Source organism: Pipra filicauda, unplaced genomic scaffold (genome assembly GCF_003945595.2).
Source record: "Pipra filicauda isolate LSUMZ 115617 unplaced genomic scaffold, ASM394559v2 scaffold71_size5581439_pilon, whole genome shotgun sequence".
NCBI lineage: Eukaryota > Metazoa > Chordata > Aves > Passeriformes > Pipridae > Pipra > Pipra filicauda.
Genome location: NW_024104887.1, coordinates 2,803,485 through 2,819,793, shown reverse-complemented (window position 1 = coordinate 2,819,793; position 16,309 = coordinate 2,803,485). Strand labels below are relative to the sequence as shown.

At 46.0% G+C, this 16,309-nt stretch overlaps 1 protein-coding gene across 5 annotated transcripts in view; it reads right to left on the bottom strand.

Moving 5' to 3' along the window:
• COL26A1 (collagen type XXVI alpha 1 chain) overlaps nucleotides 1–16,309 on the bottom strand; it is a 181,827-nt gene that overhangs the window by 47,382 nt on the left and 118,136 nt on the right. For all 5 annotated transcript variants that reach the window (XM_039389324.1, XM_039389323.1, XM_039389325.1 and 2 more), the window contains one exon: nucleotides 8,271–8,312. In XM_039389324.1, the coding sequence (XP_039245258.1) occupies nucleotides 8,271–8,312 (42 nt within the window). The remainder of the gene's footprint in view (nucleotides 1–8,270; nucleotides 8,313–16,309) is intronic.

The window sequence follows — 16,309 nt, the reverse complement described above, 5'->3', positions numbered from 1 at the left end:
CAGCCCCACAATAACCCCCCTCAGCAGGAGCAGAATTAAAGCCCCTCACAGATCAGGAACTGGGGGCTCAGAGACATTTAAAGATGGTCTCACTGACAACAAGGGCTTGTACTTTCCCACAGTTTTCACATCAGGATTTCGCGGGCTGGGAAGTTTTATTTTCACCTGGAAATTGTGAGTTATTAGGTTGCCTATCAATATGAAACAGAACACCTACAGAATATTTTTGCCTTTTTACCTTCATTCCAGATAATTCACCATCTCTGCAAGGAGATCCTGATCACTGCCAAAATTCCCCCATTTATAATCTCTCTCATATCTCTATTATAACAACCCTTACCCTTAACTTTACTGGCTATCTTTAAAAAGCAGCTCAAATTTCCTTTCTTATGAGAACTGCTATCTGATCCTTTTCCGCTTGTAAAGTGTTCATACTTCACTTTTGTGTCTACTTTCTTCTACCTTGTTAAACAGGAAAAGGCTTTTTTTCCCCCTGAATAAGCAATAAATATTTTTTCATTATCATGATATTCTGTGATTTTGAAATGTCTGTAAGAAAAACCTCAGCAAAACCGAGTGAAAAGGAAGTTTACCACAAAATGCACTTTTGGATACCAACTCCCATTCGAGAAGCTACATAAAATTCAGTGCATTGTCTCAAGTGGAAAAAAAAAGTGTCCAATTTTCTAAATTTTTGCAATATTCTCTCCAGGGTTTTTTTTCTTAAATGACTGTTCATACTTTCTGAATGACATGTTTCAGTCTTAAGTTATGAAACAGCATTTATTTCAAATCTCAGTTAAATTAAAAATTAGATGAATAATTAAATAGTCCTAAGTGAAACTAGTCCTAAGTAAAACTAAATGGTTTAGTTTGGTCAAATGAAACGATTTCAGTTGACCCAAACCCATATTTTAGTTATTACATTGTGTCAAAACCTCAAAAATTTCCATCTCAGATTCTCCCAAATCATTTTTCTTTCCAATTGTTTTGATTTGGCAAACAAACCCAAAAAACCTCCATTATTCACCCAGGTCTATTCTTAAACAGCTCACATCGCTCACATTGTTTTATTTAAAATTTCACACATGCAGTGTCCCACACCACTCCCTAATTTTATCCACAATTGCTCTCAGGATTTGTGTTCTTTCACAGCCCTTCTGCTGGTGAGGCCTGTGCACATGGAATTAGATCACCATCATTTAGTCACAGGCAACCATCAGTGGGGAGATCCATGGTCAGTCCATCTTTATCTGCCAGAGGAAAGTTTAGCAGGGAAGAGCTGGATTTTGATGCAACATGTTTGGCTAGGAATGTATTACCTTTATTTTTAGAAACACCAAGGACATTTTACTAATGTAGCCCAAAGACTGAAGTTACACAATAATAAAGACTTAAGTTTGCTAAAGCCTTGCTGACTATGGAGCTGCTGAACATTGTGTTCCAAGGGCTGCTGGCAGTGCTGGGGGTGCTCAGGACTTTTGATACTGCACCAGAAAACCCTCCCCTGACTCACCACTGTGTCAGTGCGTGGCAGCAAAGCAGACAAAGCACATAAAAAGACAGAAAATAAAGATACATAGGTGGTGTATGAACAACATGTATTACAAATCTCTCACAGCCAGACAGGCCCCAAATTGACAGGAGGGATCCACATGTCTCCCTGCCAAGGAGGCTGAGGGCACAGAGCCCACAGGGGAAGGAGCTGGTCCAGTCCTCACTGTGCCAAAATCCAGCATCTCATACCCACCATCACTGACTCAGACTAATTCCTCTCCTTCTCCCTGATCTGTGACAAGGAGAGACACTTCATGGGACCTGACCCCTGTGGGAGAACACATGGGAACTCCACCATGCTCAAAAGTTCATCTTGAGCTGAGATGGTCTCACATCCCTTACAAAGAGACTGCTTTTCCCTGCTGGGAGAAGCAATTAGGGGGGAAATGCAGTCAAAATATGGAGTAGTGTAACGTGAAATAAGGAAGCAGACAGGACAAAAGGAAACATTCCAATCCAGGCTCACCGGGAAGCCTGGAGGGACTCTCACAATATTGGTTCTGCACCTGTGTATCACAGGTCAGAGAATCTCTCACAGTCTCGAGCCAAACAACGTGTGCTTAGCTGGAGTTTGTGTTTCATAAAGACACTCCAGAGCCAGACAACCGAGGTTTCCTTAGTGAACTGCATCCAAAGTTAACCATTGTACAGAAAATATGCACCGTGTTTCCAGTTTGGATTTCTGACCTTAAATTCTACCCCTGCTTGGAGTTTTATTACTTCTGCCTGCAAGGCTGCAGGGCAGCTCTAGGCTTGGACCCCTCTCTGCACCGAGTCCCTGTAACCCACAAATGTGCCATTGGGGGTGCTCAGTCAAGCTCGAGTTGTTCCTCATCCAGAACATTTACCACTGGTTTCCTTTAGCCACGACACAAAATTAGCTGAAATACCAATAAGGAAAACAGTTGTTTAAGCCACTGAGAAGGATGGTTTGAATTCAGCAGAACTTGGCTCCCTGAACATCAAAATACTATATCTGCCCATGCTTTCTACAGTTAATTACTATCACTACTATTGCCAGGGGCACTTTTGTAAAGGTTTGGTTTCCCATGTCAACATTTCAGCTTCAGGTTTATCCCACCGTGGTTTGTCCATTCTCCCACACTTCCCTCCTCCCTGGGGCTCTGCAGGGCCCCCCCAGCCCTGCACAAGGCTAATGGCCATCACTCAGCACTTGGGAGCTGCACTGAAAGGGCTCAAGGATGCAGGAATGCTGCTCATTACCCTTTGCTGGCCTTTATCTAAATCCCCCTGAGCTCTGCAATGGTCCTTACTGAGCAACAGGAAGAGGAGTCCCTTCCACTCTCTCTGCAGCTGTGATTCTGTTCTCAGAGACACCCAGGGACACTCGGGTGTCAGGGGACCCAGCAAATCCCTCACATCATCTGGTCCCCATAATGTGAAGAACAAGGTAACTCTTGCATCAGATCAGGGGGGAGCACAAGGCTGTGCAAAGGGCTGTTTGTTTGGGTTTGTTTTGCTGTTGTTTCCTAGTTAACTACTGGGGGAACAAAAATTATTAAAGGAAATATCTGCGTGGGGTTAGCCAGGCACGTTTCAGCTTCAGATTTTTCACTCCTTGAAATAGTTACACCTCCAACTCATTTTAGATCGAAAAATCAGAGGATATTCACACTGAAAATGTTTTCCAGGATTCCCACACCCTGTTATTTTAACACAAAACTCACTAAATGCTTCCCAGACCTAGGGATCTGTTTACTTTCTGATGGGACCAAGCCCTTATTTACCTGGTTGTGCTTTCTCTGAGTTGTGATATCGACACAAGAATGAGCATCACAGTGTAAGTGTCCCCTAAGTGCTGGTGGCACTTTGAGAAGCTTCATTTTGAGGTTCTAGCTGCCTCCACCTTGAAACTCTCTTAAAAATAGCCTTAAATGGCAAGTTTAGACCCATGAATGAAGGCCCAGCATCAGGGGAGATTTCTCCTGGAACATGGCAAGCACTGGGTAAGGCTGGGTGTCAGCCAACCTGCTCTCCCCATGCCTGTCACCCCACGCACTCAGCCTCAATATTATGTTACTCTTCCAGCTGTGGAGGATTTGACAATGAATTTTGACCCTCCCTCTGAGCACTGGTGAGGAACGGGGAGAGCAGCCGGCGAGTCCAAAATGGACAAACCCAGAATGGCGCAATTCGCCTGCAATACACACCAAGAAGGAACTGGAGATCCCCAGGGACACCTTCGTCCCCTCCAACCCCACACCACGACAGCTCAGCATCACTTCTGAGCACCAGGCAACAATACACTGGCAAATAAGCTCCAACCAGGGCTTTAAAATGACACAGCTCGAGGACAGCTTTAGAGGCTTGGTGCACAGTCGCTGCTGCCACGTGACACTGCTGGCAACAGCAATGATTTTGGCACTTCAGAACAAGCACAGGGCCAGATTGCAACTGGAAGGAACAACCATAACTCTCCTGCAGTCAAAGAGCTCCCAGGTTTCATAACCACTGAGAGTTTAGCCCCAACAGCACAATACAGAAACTCGAGGGCACTTCATCAAATCAAAGCTCTTAACTGTTTAAGTTCATCTTTCTCTGTGAAATGTGTCTGCAAGACACTCTCAAGCACTTCACCGGAGTTAATTACCTGAACCCAAACCATCACAGGCCACAGATCCTTTAAACTTTGAGAATTGACTTAATGCTGAACAGCTGCCAGGCACTCACTCGCTCGCAGCCCCGGGAACAGCTTTTCTTATCGATAAAGGGGATTCCTGTGTGTGCAACACCCAGGAGTGGCACTGGGAATGACTGAAATGCCTCTGCTTTGAGATTAGGATGTGCCAGCAAAGAAGTGCTAAGTGCAGCTGGAGGCCAAGCACATTCAAAGTAAAGCATGGCCCAGGCCCTTTCCAGAGGGTGAGGAACAGCATGTGGGGGATGCTGGAAAAACGTTGGTGTTTGCTGTAAATCGCTCTGCTTTGAAACTCAAGGCATTACAGTTCTCCTCAATAGGAAATAACTGGGCTATCTCCAGAAACTGTTGGTAAATGAGGACTTTAATGGTGACAATTGCATCAGTACAAAAGCAATCTCCTATTTTAGTCCAATTAGTGCTGTGCTAAATCATCAGCCCGGGCCTTGCCTTTTGCAGTTGAAAGAGAGACATCTGTGAGGCTCTTCTGCTGCATGTGTTTTATATTATCCTCTAGCACAATATGCATAAACTAATGCTATTCTACACTTACACAGCACCTCATCTGGAAATCTGAAAGCGATTTATGAATGGTGGGCATCTGTGACATTTTACAGATGGAAATTGAGGCACAGAGGGAATCCATAATCAGCCCCAGACTCATACAATGAGTCAGCTGCAGAGCAGAGCCCATTATTTGTTCTGTAGGAACATCTAGTGTCCAAACACAGAGGGAGACAAAGTTTTCTACCCCAAAAAGTGTACAAGCATACCCAAAAATGCCACCCATGTCTGTGTTCAGACCAAGACTGCTGAGGAACAGAGTGAATGCATATCCTAAAGCACAGTCTCCCCTGGCAGACAGGTCCCTTCATTCTTGCAATACAAACACAGGCCAGGAGAAGGGTTATTATGCCTGAAAGTTTGTCTGCTTTTTCCACATCAGTTGATCTAATAAAAAAGATTGATTCTCCCCACAAATCTGGCCTCACTTTAACAAATCATTTGATTTGACACAAAGGACTATATTCAGATAGTTCAAATTCCACTTCACTCCCTGAAACTAAAGTTTCTGATGGGCTGAAGTCTCAGAAACAGCCAATAGCAAACACCAGCCAGAGACACCCACCTTGGGAAGGGCTGGAAGTGCCTGAGTGTGGCCAGAAGCATCTGCAGATCTCTCTGTGCCACAGTGCTTATGAGCCCACGAGGAACACCACAGTGTCAGAGAAAACAGACAGCCCTTCCTGCCCCTTCTAGAAATACAGCAGCAACTCACACTTCTGAAAGCCTTCCAGCAGTAAACATAACACTGGATTACCTGCTGGGGCAGTGGGCCAGATGCCTGGAGTGGCATTCCCAAGGTATTGGGATGCAGATCACCAAGGTGTAGAAAAAGCCCCTAATCAAATACAAGCCATAAGTCTCTGCCTTCCTGCCCCACAATTCCAAAGACTTTGGCCAACAGCCCAAAAGTCAGCATATCATTTGGAAGCTAAATGACTAAGAGCAAACCATAGAAGGAAACCTTCAAACATCAGACCACTAGAGGAATCTCAGGCCAGATTGCCAATAAGGAGAACTCCTTGCACAGTCAAAAAAGCCCCCTAAAACCAACCAGCCTATAAATCATAGAATGACAATGGTTTATGTTGGAAGGGAACTTAAAGAACATCCAGTTTCAGCCCCCCTGCCACGGGCAGGGACACCTTCCACTAGACCAGGTTGCATCCAACTGGGCCTTGGACACTTCCAGAGATGGGGCAGCCACAGCTTCTCTGGGCAACCTGTGCCAGGGCCTCCCCACCCACCAGGTAAAGAATTTCTTCCTAACATCTAATCTAAACCTGCCCTCTTTGAGTTTAAAACCATTGCCCCTTATCCTCTCACTATCAGTCCCTCTCATTGTGGAAGGCCACAATGAGGTCTCCTCAGAGTCTTCTCTTCTCCAGGCTGAAAAACCCCAGCTCCTGTCCTCATAAGAGAGGTGCTCCATCCCTCTGATTATCTTAAACACCCATCAAAACCATCATAAACACCCAGTTCTGTGCTCTAACCCCACTGTCAGGTTAGCAGAACAATAAAAGCACCAGCTAGATTTTGCCTGCATGAAATCTTAAAAGTGCATGAAAGGGCACAATGGAGGAAACCACATTTTAAAATAATTTAACATCTTGTCTCCTCAGAGGGCTGTGATGTGCAGGGGCAGGACTATTCGTGCTCTCTGTGGACACCAAACAGGGCAGATGTTGAAAAGGGCACAACCACCAAGGGACAAACTGAAGCACAAAGGTGGAGACAGACCAAGGAAACAAATCACCACTTTAAAAAGGCAACCCAGAACTAAGACTGGCCTGTGGCAGGACCAATAATTAGCACTGGAGAAAATTTAAGATGTAATTCCTGCTGACACAATACTTTCCCAAGTGTCTTTGGACATGTCATCAGTTCCTCTGCATGGCACTTCCAACACAAGGGTCAGTGTGCTAAGAAATGCATTTGTGTGCCAGGGCATGCCCAAGGAACAGAGAGGAGTAAGCAACAGCATCCCAAATCATGGCAGAGAATGAGGATAGGAACAAGGACTGAAGGACCCTTCCCTCCCAGAAGGACTGGGACTGACTTCTCTATTCAGACATTCATTTTTTTTCCTGATACAATAAGAATGAAGAATTCCAAGGAAGCTGTTACACACTCCAAAAGCCCTCCCTAGTGAGCACTGGGAATAGGTGTTGGGCAGCTTCAGCTTCAGGGTCCCACCCAAGGGATGCAGCACTGCAGATTTGAGGCAGATCCTGCCCAGGCTGCCCCCTCTGGCTCCTGCCCACTCCTCCAGCTCTGCCTGGAACCAATGGCCAATTCCACACTGGACAGCCATGGATAATGTGGCATGTTCTGTGGCATCCATGGGCAGAGCACACAGAGAGGAACTGCAGCTAGAGCATGAAGCACATCCCCACAGAGGGTGGAGCAGAAAGACCAGGGCTTGTCCTAATCTGAGGCTTCACAGGAGCTTCTGGGCTACGGGACACTGATTTTTCTGCTGCGTGTGTTCAGCAAGGAGAGCAGAAAGAGCAGTGAGAGCTCTTCATGCTCCTGCACACCACTGCTTTCCCAACCAGCCCTTGGGAGTAACTCGTGTGCTCAGCGTTTGTGGGGCTTCAGAGCTGCCACAGTTCTCATCTTCCATGAAAGCTGCCCATGGCCATCAGCTACAAAGACTCCCATGGGAATTCCTGCTTCTCATTGATTAACTGTCATTGGATATATATGGTTGAACTTAAAACCTCATTTGGGCTTTTGCACATGCAGCAGAGAGCTTTCAAGCCACTTTTCTCCATGAATTTGGAGACACGTAGTTTGTCCACCAGCAAGCAACAAATAAGCTTCATTCACTTTCAACCTTTAAAACCATTTTGGTTTTCTCAGGGGAGGCTGTTCAGAGACACCAACACGAGTGTCACGGACACACGATGAGGAGACCCCAGGCTGCTGGATGCCAGTGGCTGAGGAGCCTCTCTGCTCGTGGAGAGCCTGCAATCACACACAAGGTCACAGCCACGTCCCTCTGAGCACTCACCTCATCCAGCCAAGCCCGGGTCTGGCTCTTCTCAACACATCACCCCCAAAGGCTGATGAGGAGCATGAGCAGGTCAGGGAAAAACAGGGGGTGAGTTTTAATGACAAGGCAAGCACAACAGGTACCCTGGGACAGAGCCAGGGTCTGTGGAGCCTGGTGCCCTCCCTCTGACAGTGAACAAAGCGAAAACTAGGAAAGGACAAGCAGGATGGCCCTTGCCAGGTGCTCACCAGGTACTGCCTGGGCAATTCCCCGAGGGGAGCCGGCCATTCCCAACTCCCCTTCTCCCTGCCCTCCAGGTACCTGAGGGAAACTGAGGCAAAGAGCAGGCAGAGACTCATAGACCCCCTCCCATAAGCTCTTCCCCACAAGCAAAGGGCATCCCTGGCTGCCACAGCCCCCCACCCAGGAGTGCACCCCACTTCACTCTCAGGCTCTGCCTTTCCGGGAAGTTCGTGTTTGTTGCCCACTTACGGTCCTGGTTGGGAAAGGAACCGTGCTGGCGGCCAGGAGCACCTGCGGGGGGGAGACAAGGCAATTATCACTGGGAATGTGGCAAACCCTCTCCCTGCACACTGCTGGCTCAGCACAGAAAACGTTTACTCAGCTTGAGGAGCAAAACTTGGTGAGGACTGAAAGCGCCTCCTGCTCGGCTCGTTCTCACTCCTGGCAGTATCTCCCTCATCCCACCCCCAGCAAGCCAGGCATGCACAGCACACACACAGCTCTCCCACGTGCTGAAACGAGCCTGTAAAACAGCCCCTGCCTCCACTGGAGATGATGCTTCCAAGAAACACAACCACAGACAAAGCAGAGATTAGCTCAGATGGTCAGAGTGCGGTGCTAACAACACCAGGGTTATGGGATTGATCCCTGCATGGGCCACTCACTTAAGAGCTGGACTTGAGAATCCTTCAGGTCCCTTTGAACTCAGAATGCTCTGTGAAACCTACTGAGTGAAACAGGCTGCAGCATCCACTCTGGTTGAGTGCAGAAGGGACTGGGGTTGGTTCTGGGGTGTTTTTTTGGGATAACGGCAGTCACTGCCTCCTGTGGGGAGAGTGGTCCCAGCTCAAGGAGGGAGAGCAGCTGCTGTCTTTTTGGCTGAGCCACAGGAAGAGGAACCCAGCACCTCTCTAGCAGCTGGTGCATCTTCTAAAAAACAAGTTTGTGACAACAGGAAGAGATGGAATCAAGAAGGGGGGAAGGCCTTTAGCAGTGTGGGCACAGCAGCACCTCCTAATGCTTAGGATAACCAGTACACTTCAGAGGGGGTGTCTGCCCCCAGCTCTGCTTGTGAGCTGGGTTGGTTAACTTGTCTCTGCAGATTTTTCTGCTTCCAAGTGTAAAACCAGAGATGACGACTCCAACTGCCTTTATAACCAGTCTGAGCTCTGTGAAGACCTAATTATTTAAGTCTGTGAACCACAAAGCACTTTCATCTGGAAAGCACAACACATCAGCAAATCAGTATCTGTGTTTTGTGAATAGAAGGGTAAAAAAGGAAGAAGAAAAAATGCTGAACAAGCTGAGAAAATAATTGTCTTAGTACGAAAAACTTCCCCCAGCACTGGAGGGTGACGATCACATCGAAGAGATGGATATTAGTCATGATCAGCACACATAAAACCATCTTGAAGATACTAACTACAAACAACTGTTACAAGATTTTACAAGGGCGTGTTTGTTGCACCAGTGTCTAGAAACATCACATGAAAAACAAACAAACAAGATCAGATAATTGCTTTGAATATGGTTTTTGTTAGTTTGGGGTCCTGGATGGGTTTGTGCACATGCCTGGGAAGCTGAGCAGCAGACTTGCTTATGGTTCTCCTACTCATCCTCATTGGGAGGAATGAGAAGTGCTGCTGCATTTACACCAGTGCAAATCTGGTCTGGACTCCCTTAACACCCTCAAAAACTCACTGAACGCACATTTCTTTGGAGCAGTGATGCTTTAACATTCCTCCAGCTCCTCTCTATCACCTCAAGCTTTAAAGCACACAAGCAGTGATAATGAGCTGAGGCCAGTCCCACAGTCACAGTGTTACATTCCCCCTAAACCCATCCTTTGAGGGAAATAATAGAGACTTGACTGCTGGTGTAACTCCCAGCAAATGTTTCCTCAGTGTTAGGTAAGTATGGGACATGTGGATGAAGAGAAAACTGCCCTGAATGGACACCAACACTATCTTATTCCCTGTTTCTTAAAGAAATTCTGTCCCAGAGGGACTTGCCCCCAAGCCCCTCACAGGATTGCCAGAGTGAGGAATTTTTTCATCAAGTTTAATCCAAGATTTGGGATTCAAGTGATGCTCATTCAGCAAGGACACGGTAAATCAGATCAGGGACCCAAGGGGATGTTCCCATAAATTCCTATCATGGCTTTGCACAGATGAGTAACCACAGCATGTGCTGCACTGCTCCCACCACTTCTGTTCCCAGCAGCTCAAGCAGTGGGAGCCAGGCAGCATTGCTGGCTGCTAGGAAATCCCACAGGGAGAAGGTGATGGCCACACTGCAGCCTTTCCTGCAGGTGTCCCCAGTGCCAGCTGGCTCCAAGCCGTGTCATGGTTCCTGCTGCACGGCCAGGACCAGCTTTGCTTCTGTCTCAGCAGCACTTGCAACCTCCTAAACAAACTGCAGGAGCCACACTGGGGAGTCCTGGCCTCTCATGGAAACCTCTCTCCCAACACTCCTGACCTTGTCAGATGGTTTCTAACTGTCCCACCTCTTCCTACAGCTCTGTCTCTATCAAGCCACAGCAATGTCCTGCTTCAGAGAAAGCAAGCCAAAGCCACTCTGCTCCCTGTCTTTGCTACAGCAGACGCAGGATTGCAGGGGAGGACTGGGATGCAGCTCTAGCACCTTCCCCACCTCCCCTGGACAGCCAGCTGGGGGAACTCATCCTTTGTCTCTGAGAGGAGGCAGTTATGCAGGTCAGACACCAGCCCAAAGAAAGCAGAAAGGCAAGTCTCAAAGAGCCTAAAAACTGGTTCCCTTGCACCAGAGCAGCTGCCCTCCATGGCAGGGAGGGACACATCAGCTGCAAGAGGAGTGCAGAGAAACAAGAGTCAAGCCTCACATTTTAAAAACAAGTCTGGGTCCCAAAGCAATGTGTGACCAAAAATTAAAGCCAGGTCAAGTCCCCAAACAAGCTGCTGGAGGCTACAAGGTCGCACAGTTTGTCTCGTGCAGCTGAAATGCTCAGGTGGGGCAATTCCCAGCAGCATCCCCTTGGCACTGGGACTGTCCCTGCAGCCAGAACCCAACGAGCTGTGTCAGTGCAGCAGAGTGACTGTGATTGTACCCTCTCAAAGAGAAGGGCTGAAGTGGAAGAGAATTCAACCAGCCTTTAAGTGCCTTACCAAGTCTGAGGACTTCACATAAGAGCAACCAAGTGCATCCTGCATGAGATTTTGGGGATGGCTCACAGAAAATGGCAGATCAATGAGATGTGCAACGAGTGTCTAAAGCCCTGCATCACCACAGAGCCTCCACACGCCCTGCAAGCCACAACAAAAGTCTCAGAACCACATGGTTTTGCACTAATAACCAAAAACTGTAGTAGCCACTGTGCAATAAATTTTCTTCCATTATTCAACCATTAACAGCAAGTACAAACCACCAAGTTCTGCTTCTACTTTGAGAAGCAAAGATTCCAGTTTAGTCCTTTCCAGCTAAAATTAGATAAATGTTTGATGCCTTTTGCAAGATCTGCAGAGTCAACATAAATACCAAAGATCAAATTCAGAGGGATCCTGTTACTAACTCAAGATCCATCTAGAGTTAAACAGCAGCTACAGTGTGCATAGGAAGCTTCGCCCTTTGCACAAGTGTCAGGTCAAGATTAAAGAGATTAAAAACATGTTTACAAGGGTTTTTTCTGTAATAGCAACAAGAAAACCCCACCTAAATCTCAAGAAGTGCAAAAGAAGGGCCAGTCAAAGGTAGAAATGTATTCCACAGCCCTGTGCAGGGAATCCATTTCTGGACAACTGCCTAAAACTCTGCATCCGCCTTGTGCTGGCTCAACCCCCACTGCTCTTGGCAGGTGAGATAGAAAATTGGTTATAAAATGAGCTCTATATTTTATAAGTTTCATAAACATTTTTTGAAAAAAACTCAAATATGAGGTATTCTCAGAGATTCTGTGCCAGAGAGTAATGTGGTCTAACTTGGAAACAGAGTTACCACCTGTTCATGGCAACTGCTCTTTTAATCTTCATTTCTGTTTTATGAGCTGACCAACACTATTTTATTAGCTGACAATTAGTTTAGGTTGATTTAATTAAGCAAAATTGATTACAATCCCTCTTTCTTCCCGGGCAAACGTTCTGCAGGATTAGGGGGTTGAACAACTTGGGCCCTGTATCAATAATGCTGAATTCCAGATCTTTTTGTCAAAAACAATCACCATGACAATCCAGGTAAATATATGTCAGTGGACACAGAGAGGGTCTAGGTGTTCTAAGAGGAAAAGAGATGTTCTAAGAGAAAAAGAGATTTTCTAAGAGAAAAAGGCAGGCTCTGGCTGCCTGGGGAAAACCAGAGGTGACATTTCGACCAGTGCTTAACTGATTTAAAAGTTGCCACTTTTGTTTTCTGCACCTCATGGATGGACACACTGACAGACAGGAAAAAGAGACCTGAAAATAACCCAATCTGAACACACTAATTGATTATTTTTCAAGGAGATCAGTTCCTTAGACCCTGAGGCTGCAGAGACACTTGAGTTAGTGGAACAGAATGGGCAGTGTGGGGTGGGAGGAACAGCAGGAACATGGAGAGGGTGATTTTAACTGCCCCTGGGAAGTGGTTCATTTAACTGATGCAAAGATGAAGGCACCAGGTGCCTCCAAAATGGGTGTTGCACAGGAGGCAAAGGAGGCTTTTCTGTCAGTGTTTGCTCTCCTGTGAGTGAACACCCTCGTGGGTACTTTGATAAAGTTTGGGCCAAAGTACTACATGGCTGCTAAACACTGGGAAAAAGGCAGCATAGGGGAGATATCTCAGCTTTAACTTGCCTTTGGATTTGGTTTTTCCTGTTGTTGCAACTGGTTGGGTTTTTTTTTCCCCTTTAGTATTTTTTTTTAAACGTTTGTAAAGCTAGACCAAGAAGGATTTCCCAGCTGGGCAAATGCCTCCAGTTCAGCACCTACTCAACATCACACACACAGGTGCCTTAACTGTGAGTGAGGTGTCAGTCAGGCTGGGAGGAGAGAGAATTCCTCAGACAGGTTGCACAGATGTTTCTGTTTGGCTCATTTGAAAGATTCAAAGCAATAATTGACCAAAATCAACAGCCTTTTGAGTACCCTCACCAAGCTGAGCCTGAGTGAAACACTCAGGGATGAACTTTCTCATGTCACAATTCTCGAGTCCCATCTTGCAACAAGGCAGGACCCAGTGGATAATTCTGTCTGCAGAGCTTTCAGCAGAGGTTGTGGCCACAACTCAGCCCTGGAGGGTTGATAAAAATGACTGTACCAGTAGTAGAGGTTCGGGTGCAGTTCAGTATAGACAATGTTGGAGTGAAATGGCTCTTCTGTAAGATAAATGTTGCCTTTGACACTTACTGAGCCTTGAAAAGTGAACCAGCACCATTAGTTATAACTCCCTGGCAACAAAAGCCTTAATAATTCTGACTAATTGTCATGGAAAGTTACCCTGATTGCAAATTTGACAGTTATAAAAATCCAATTTTGGAATTCCAAGCAGGCCAGGAACATAATTAGGCTCCACATTTTAACACCCTCTTGATCAATGGTGGGGTAATGGAGACCCTTCCAAGGGCTTTGTTTTGAAATGAATGGCGCCATATTGATGAAACAACTTGGACACAAACCAGAAATTAAATTGAAAGTTTAAACAATGCAGCTGTATTTTATCATCCTGTATTGTCAGGCCTTAACGAAAATAGCTCCTAAACAGAGCCACATGTTTTGCCTGTTGCCCAAAAACTGAAGGTGAATTTTAAAACCCTTTCCTAAACTGCAGGATGCCAAGATTTTTCAGCTAGGAGTTATTATTAGGACACAACAGTATTTCATAGAAGTCTTGACAAGGGTTTTGTATGGTTCCTGTAAAAGCAACTTCATTTTTTAAATGGGAGATGGCTTAGATGACACTTCAAAAAAATGGAACCTCTGCTATGTATTTCTTCTTGTGCCATGTCCACATGATACAGGCAAAAATAAAATCACATTGCAATCATTGCAACAATCAATACAGGGAGTGTAAGCAGGATTTCCCCCTCATCCTGTGTATCATCAATGAGCATTGTCAGCTGCCTTCTAATCCCAGGACCTGGAGACAGATTTAGTGGGGGTCTGTCATGTGTTTCAGTGTCACAGAAAGAAACTAGTGAGCTCTGAGTGTTATCTCTTGCCTCTGAGGATTAAGATATGATTAAAAAAAAACACTTGTTGGTTACAACACTCTGAGAACCAGATCTTTGATTGTTGCAGCAAATTGGTCAAGATACACGAGACAGAAAATGTATAATGAAACTTAGTCTTTTTAATATCTAAGGATGGATTTGCACAGCTGGAAACTTCGGGGTAAACTCTGGGTTTTGGCTTGTAATCTGTTCAAATAGCCTAGAGGATTTTAGGGAGTGTAACTCACACAAATTAAATGGGATTCTACCACATTTATTTATTTGAGTATAGTATTTAAGATGGCAAGACTCAGTTCCACGTTGAGCAAAAATCTGCTGAAAACCAAATATCATGTTAAGTTCTACCAGCCTTTCCCATAAAAGCCGAAGTGTTCAATCTCAGGTTTGAATACCCATAATCCCAGAAACAAGACATTAAAAAAGCTCCAGGATCGTAACCCTGCAGCAGAATAGGTTCAATGGCTCAACCCTCCCGTGTGCTACAAGAATGAAGTATTTTAATTGGATCTATCAGGAAGTTTGCAGAGGGGTGCACTCAACTTTCATCTCAGTGCCCCGGCCGGAGGAAGGGAGATGAGACACGAAGAGATAAAACAGCTGAGAACAAAGCAGTGCCTGCAGCCTCCCTCATGCTGGATAAACACGTCTGTCAGAGCCTGAGGTCAGGCTGAGACCTCTGACAGCAGTGCTGGGTAAGGCTGAGGAGCTTTTATCTCCCTCAGGCTTTCCAACAGCACACGGAACAAGTTCACTGCAGCATCTCCTGGAGTTTCCCCATTGCCCGCCTCACAAACCAGTCCTGCTGGAAGAGCTGAGAGCTGGACACTGACAATAAGTGTCACAGGAGGGCTGTGGGCAGGCTCGTGTCCTGAGATAACAGCAGGGATCACAGCAATCCCTGTGCCCAGCCCAGCCCAGCAGGCTACAGGCAGAACTACCCAGGTACCAGGATTTAAGGCAATTGCTCCTCAAGGAATGGTGCAAACACAGGGACACAGCAGCCATTCCGAGCTCGCTCAGCGTCACTAACACCATGTGGTGACACTGCCACATCTGGTGGGTTTGCCAGGCATGCAAATCAGGAAGGGATGCTCGGCCCTCTGGAGACATCCCTCTTTCTCCCTCTTCCTACTCCACCAGGGGAGCCTGGATGACTGGAATAGATGAGTGCTAGATGCACAGGTAGGCAGATGAACTTGAGTGAGATGAACACCTTTCCTCACGTTTTAGATCACTGTCTAATAAACAAGGATGTGGTACAGCCTTTCCTTGTGTACATTAAGGATATTAAGAATATTACAGAGGCTGACAGACTCATAATTTTATCAGAGGTCACACAAGCTCCTTGGGCAGACCAGGAGAAATGCTATTTTTACTCAGCTTTTTACCCAGTATTTTACTGCACTCCAAATTCTCATGTCATTAAATGCTACCTAAATATCAGGATAAGTAGATGATTTTTAATGAGGTTGCTACTCCCATTTACCTGCCACTGTTCAATATCTCATGAGCATTTTATCTCTCTTAGCAGACTAACAAGGCTGTAAAAGAAGCAAGATAAACACCAGCTGAATAATTTAAATGTTGTAGCCTAGTAGGTGAATATGGACTTTAAAAGAGCATCCAACATCCAGCCTGGGGCTTCTCTGAAGTGGCTAAAAGAAGGGCTCAGAAGAGGAAGCACCTACCTGTACTGGTGTGTGCTGTGGCAAGTTTTCTCTACAGTCCTTTCATGGCTAATGAACATCCAACAATGCTTGATAAAAACAGTGTCTGCTACTGATCAAGTACTGGTTGCTTTGTATCACACTTGAATCTAACAGGAAGAAATGTCCAAGAAGATGTATTGTCTAAGTTCAATGTTTTATCAAAACCAGATGAGCACACACAGCCCGAGGGCCTGGGCCAAAGCCAAAACATACAAGCAGGAAAATGCAAGCGGGTAAAATGTGACACTTGAATAAAAAAAGAGGTGGTTACCTTTGTGCCAAAAACAAAGGCATTCTGACCATGATGGTACAGTGTATCTGGAACACCTCTGCCTCCCCAAACAGAGCACTGTGGTTGCTACAAAGCCTCTTTTCATCAGGCTCTGCTGAGTGGAACTCCC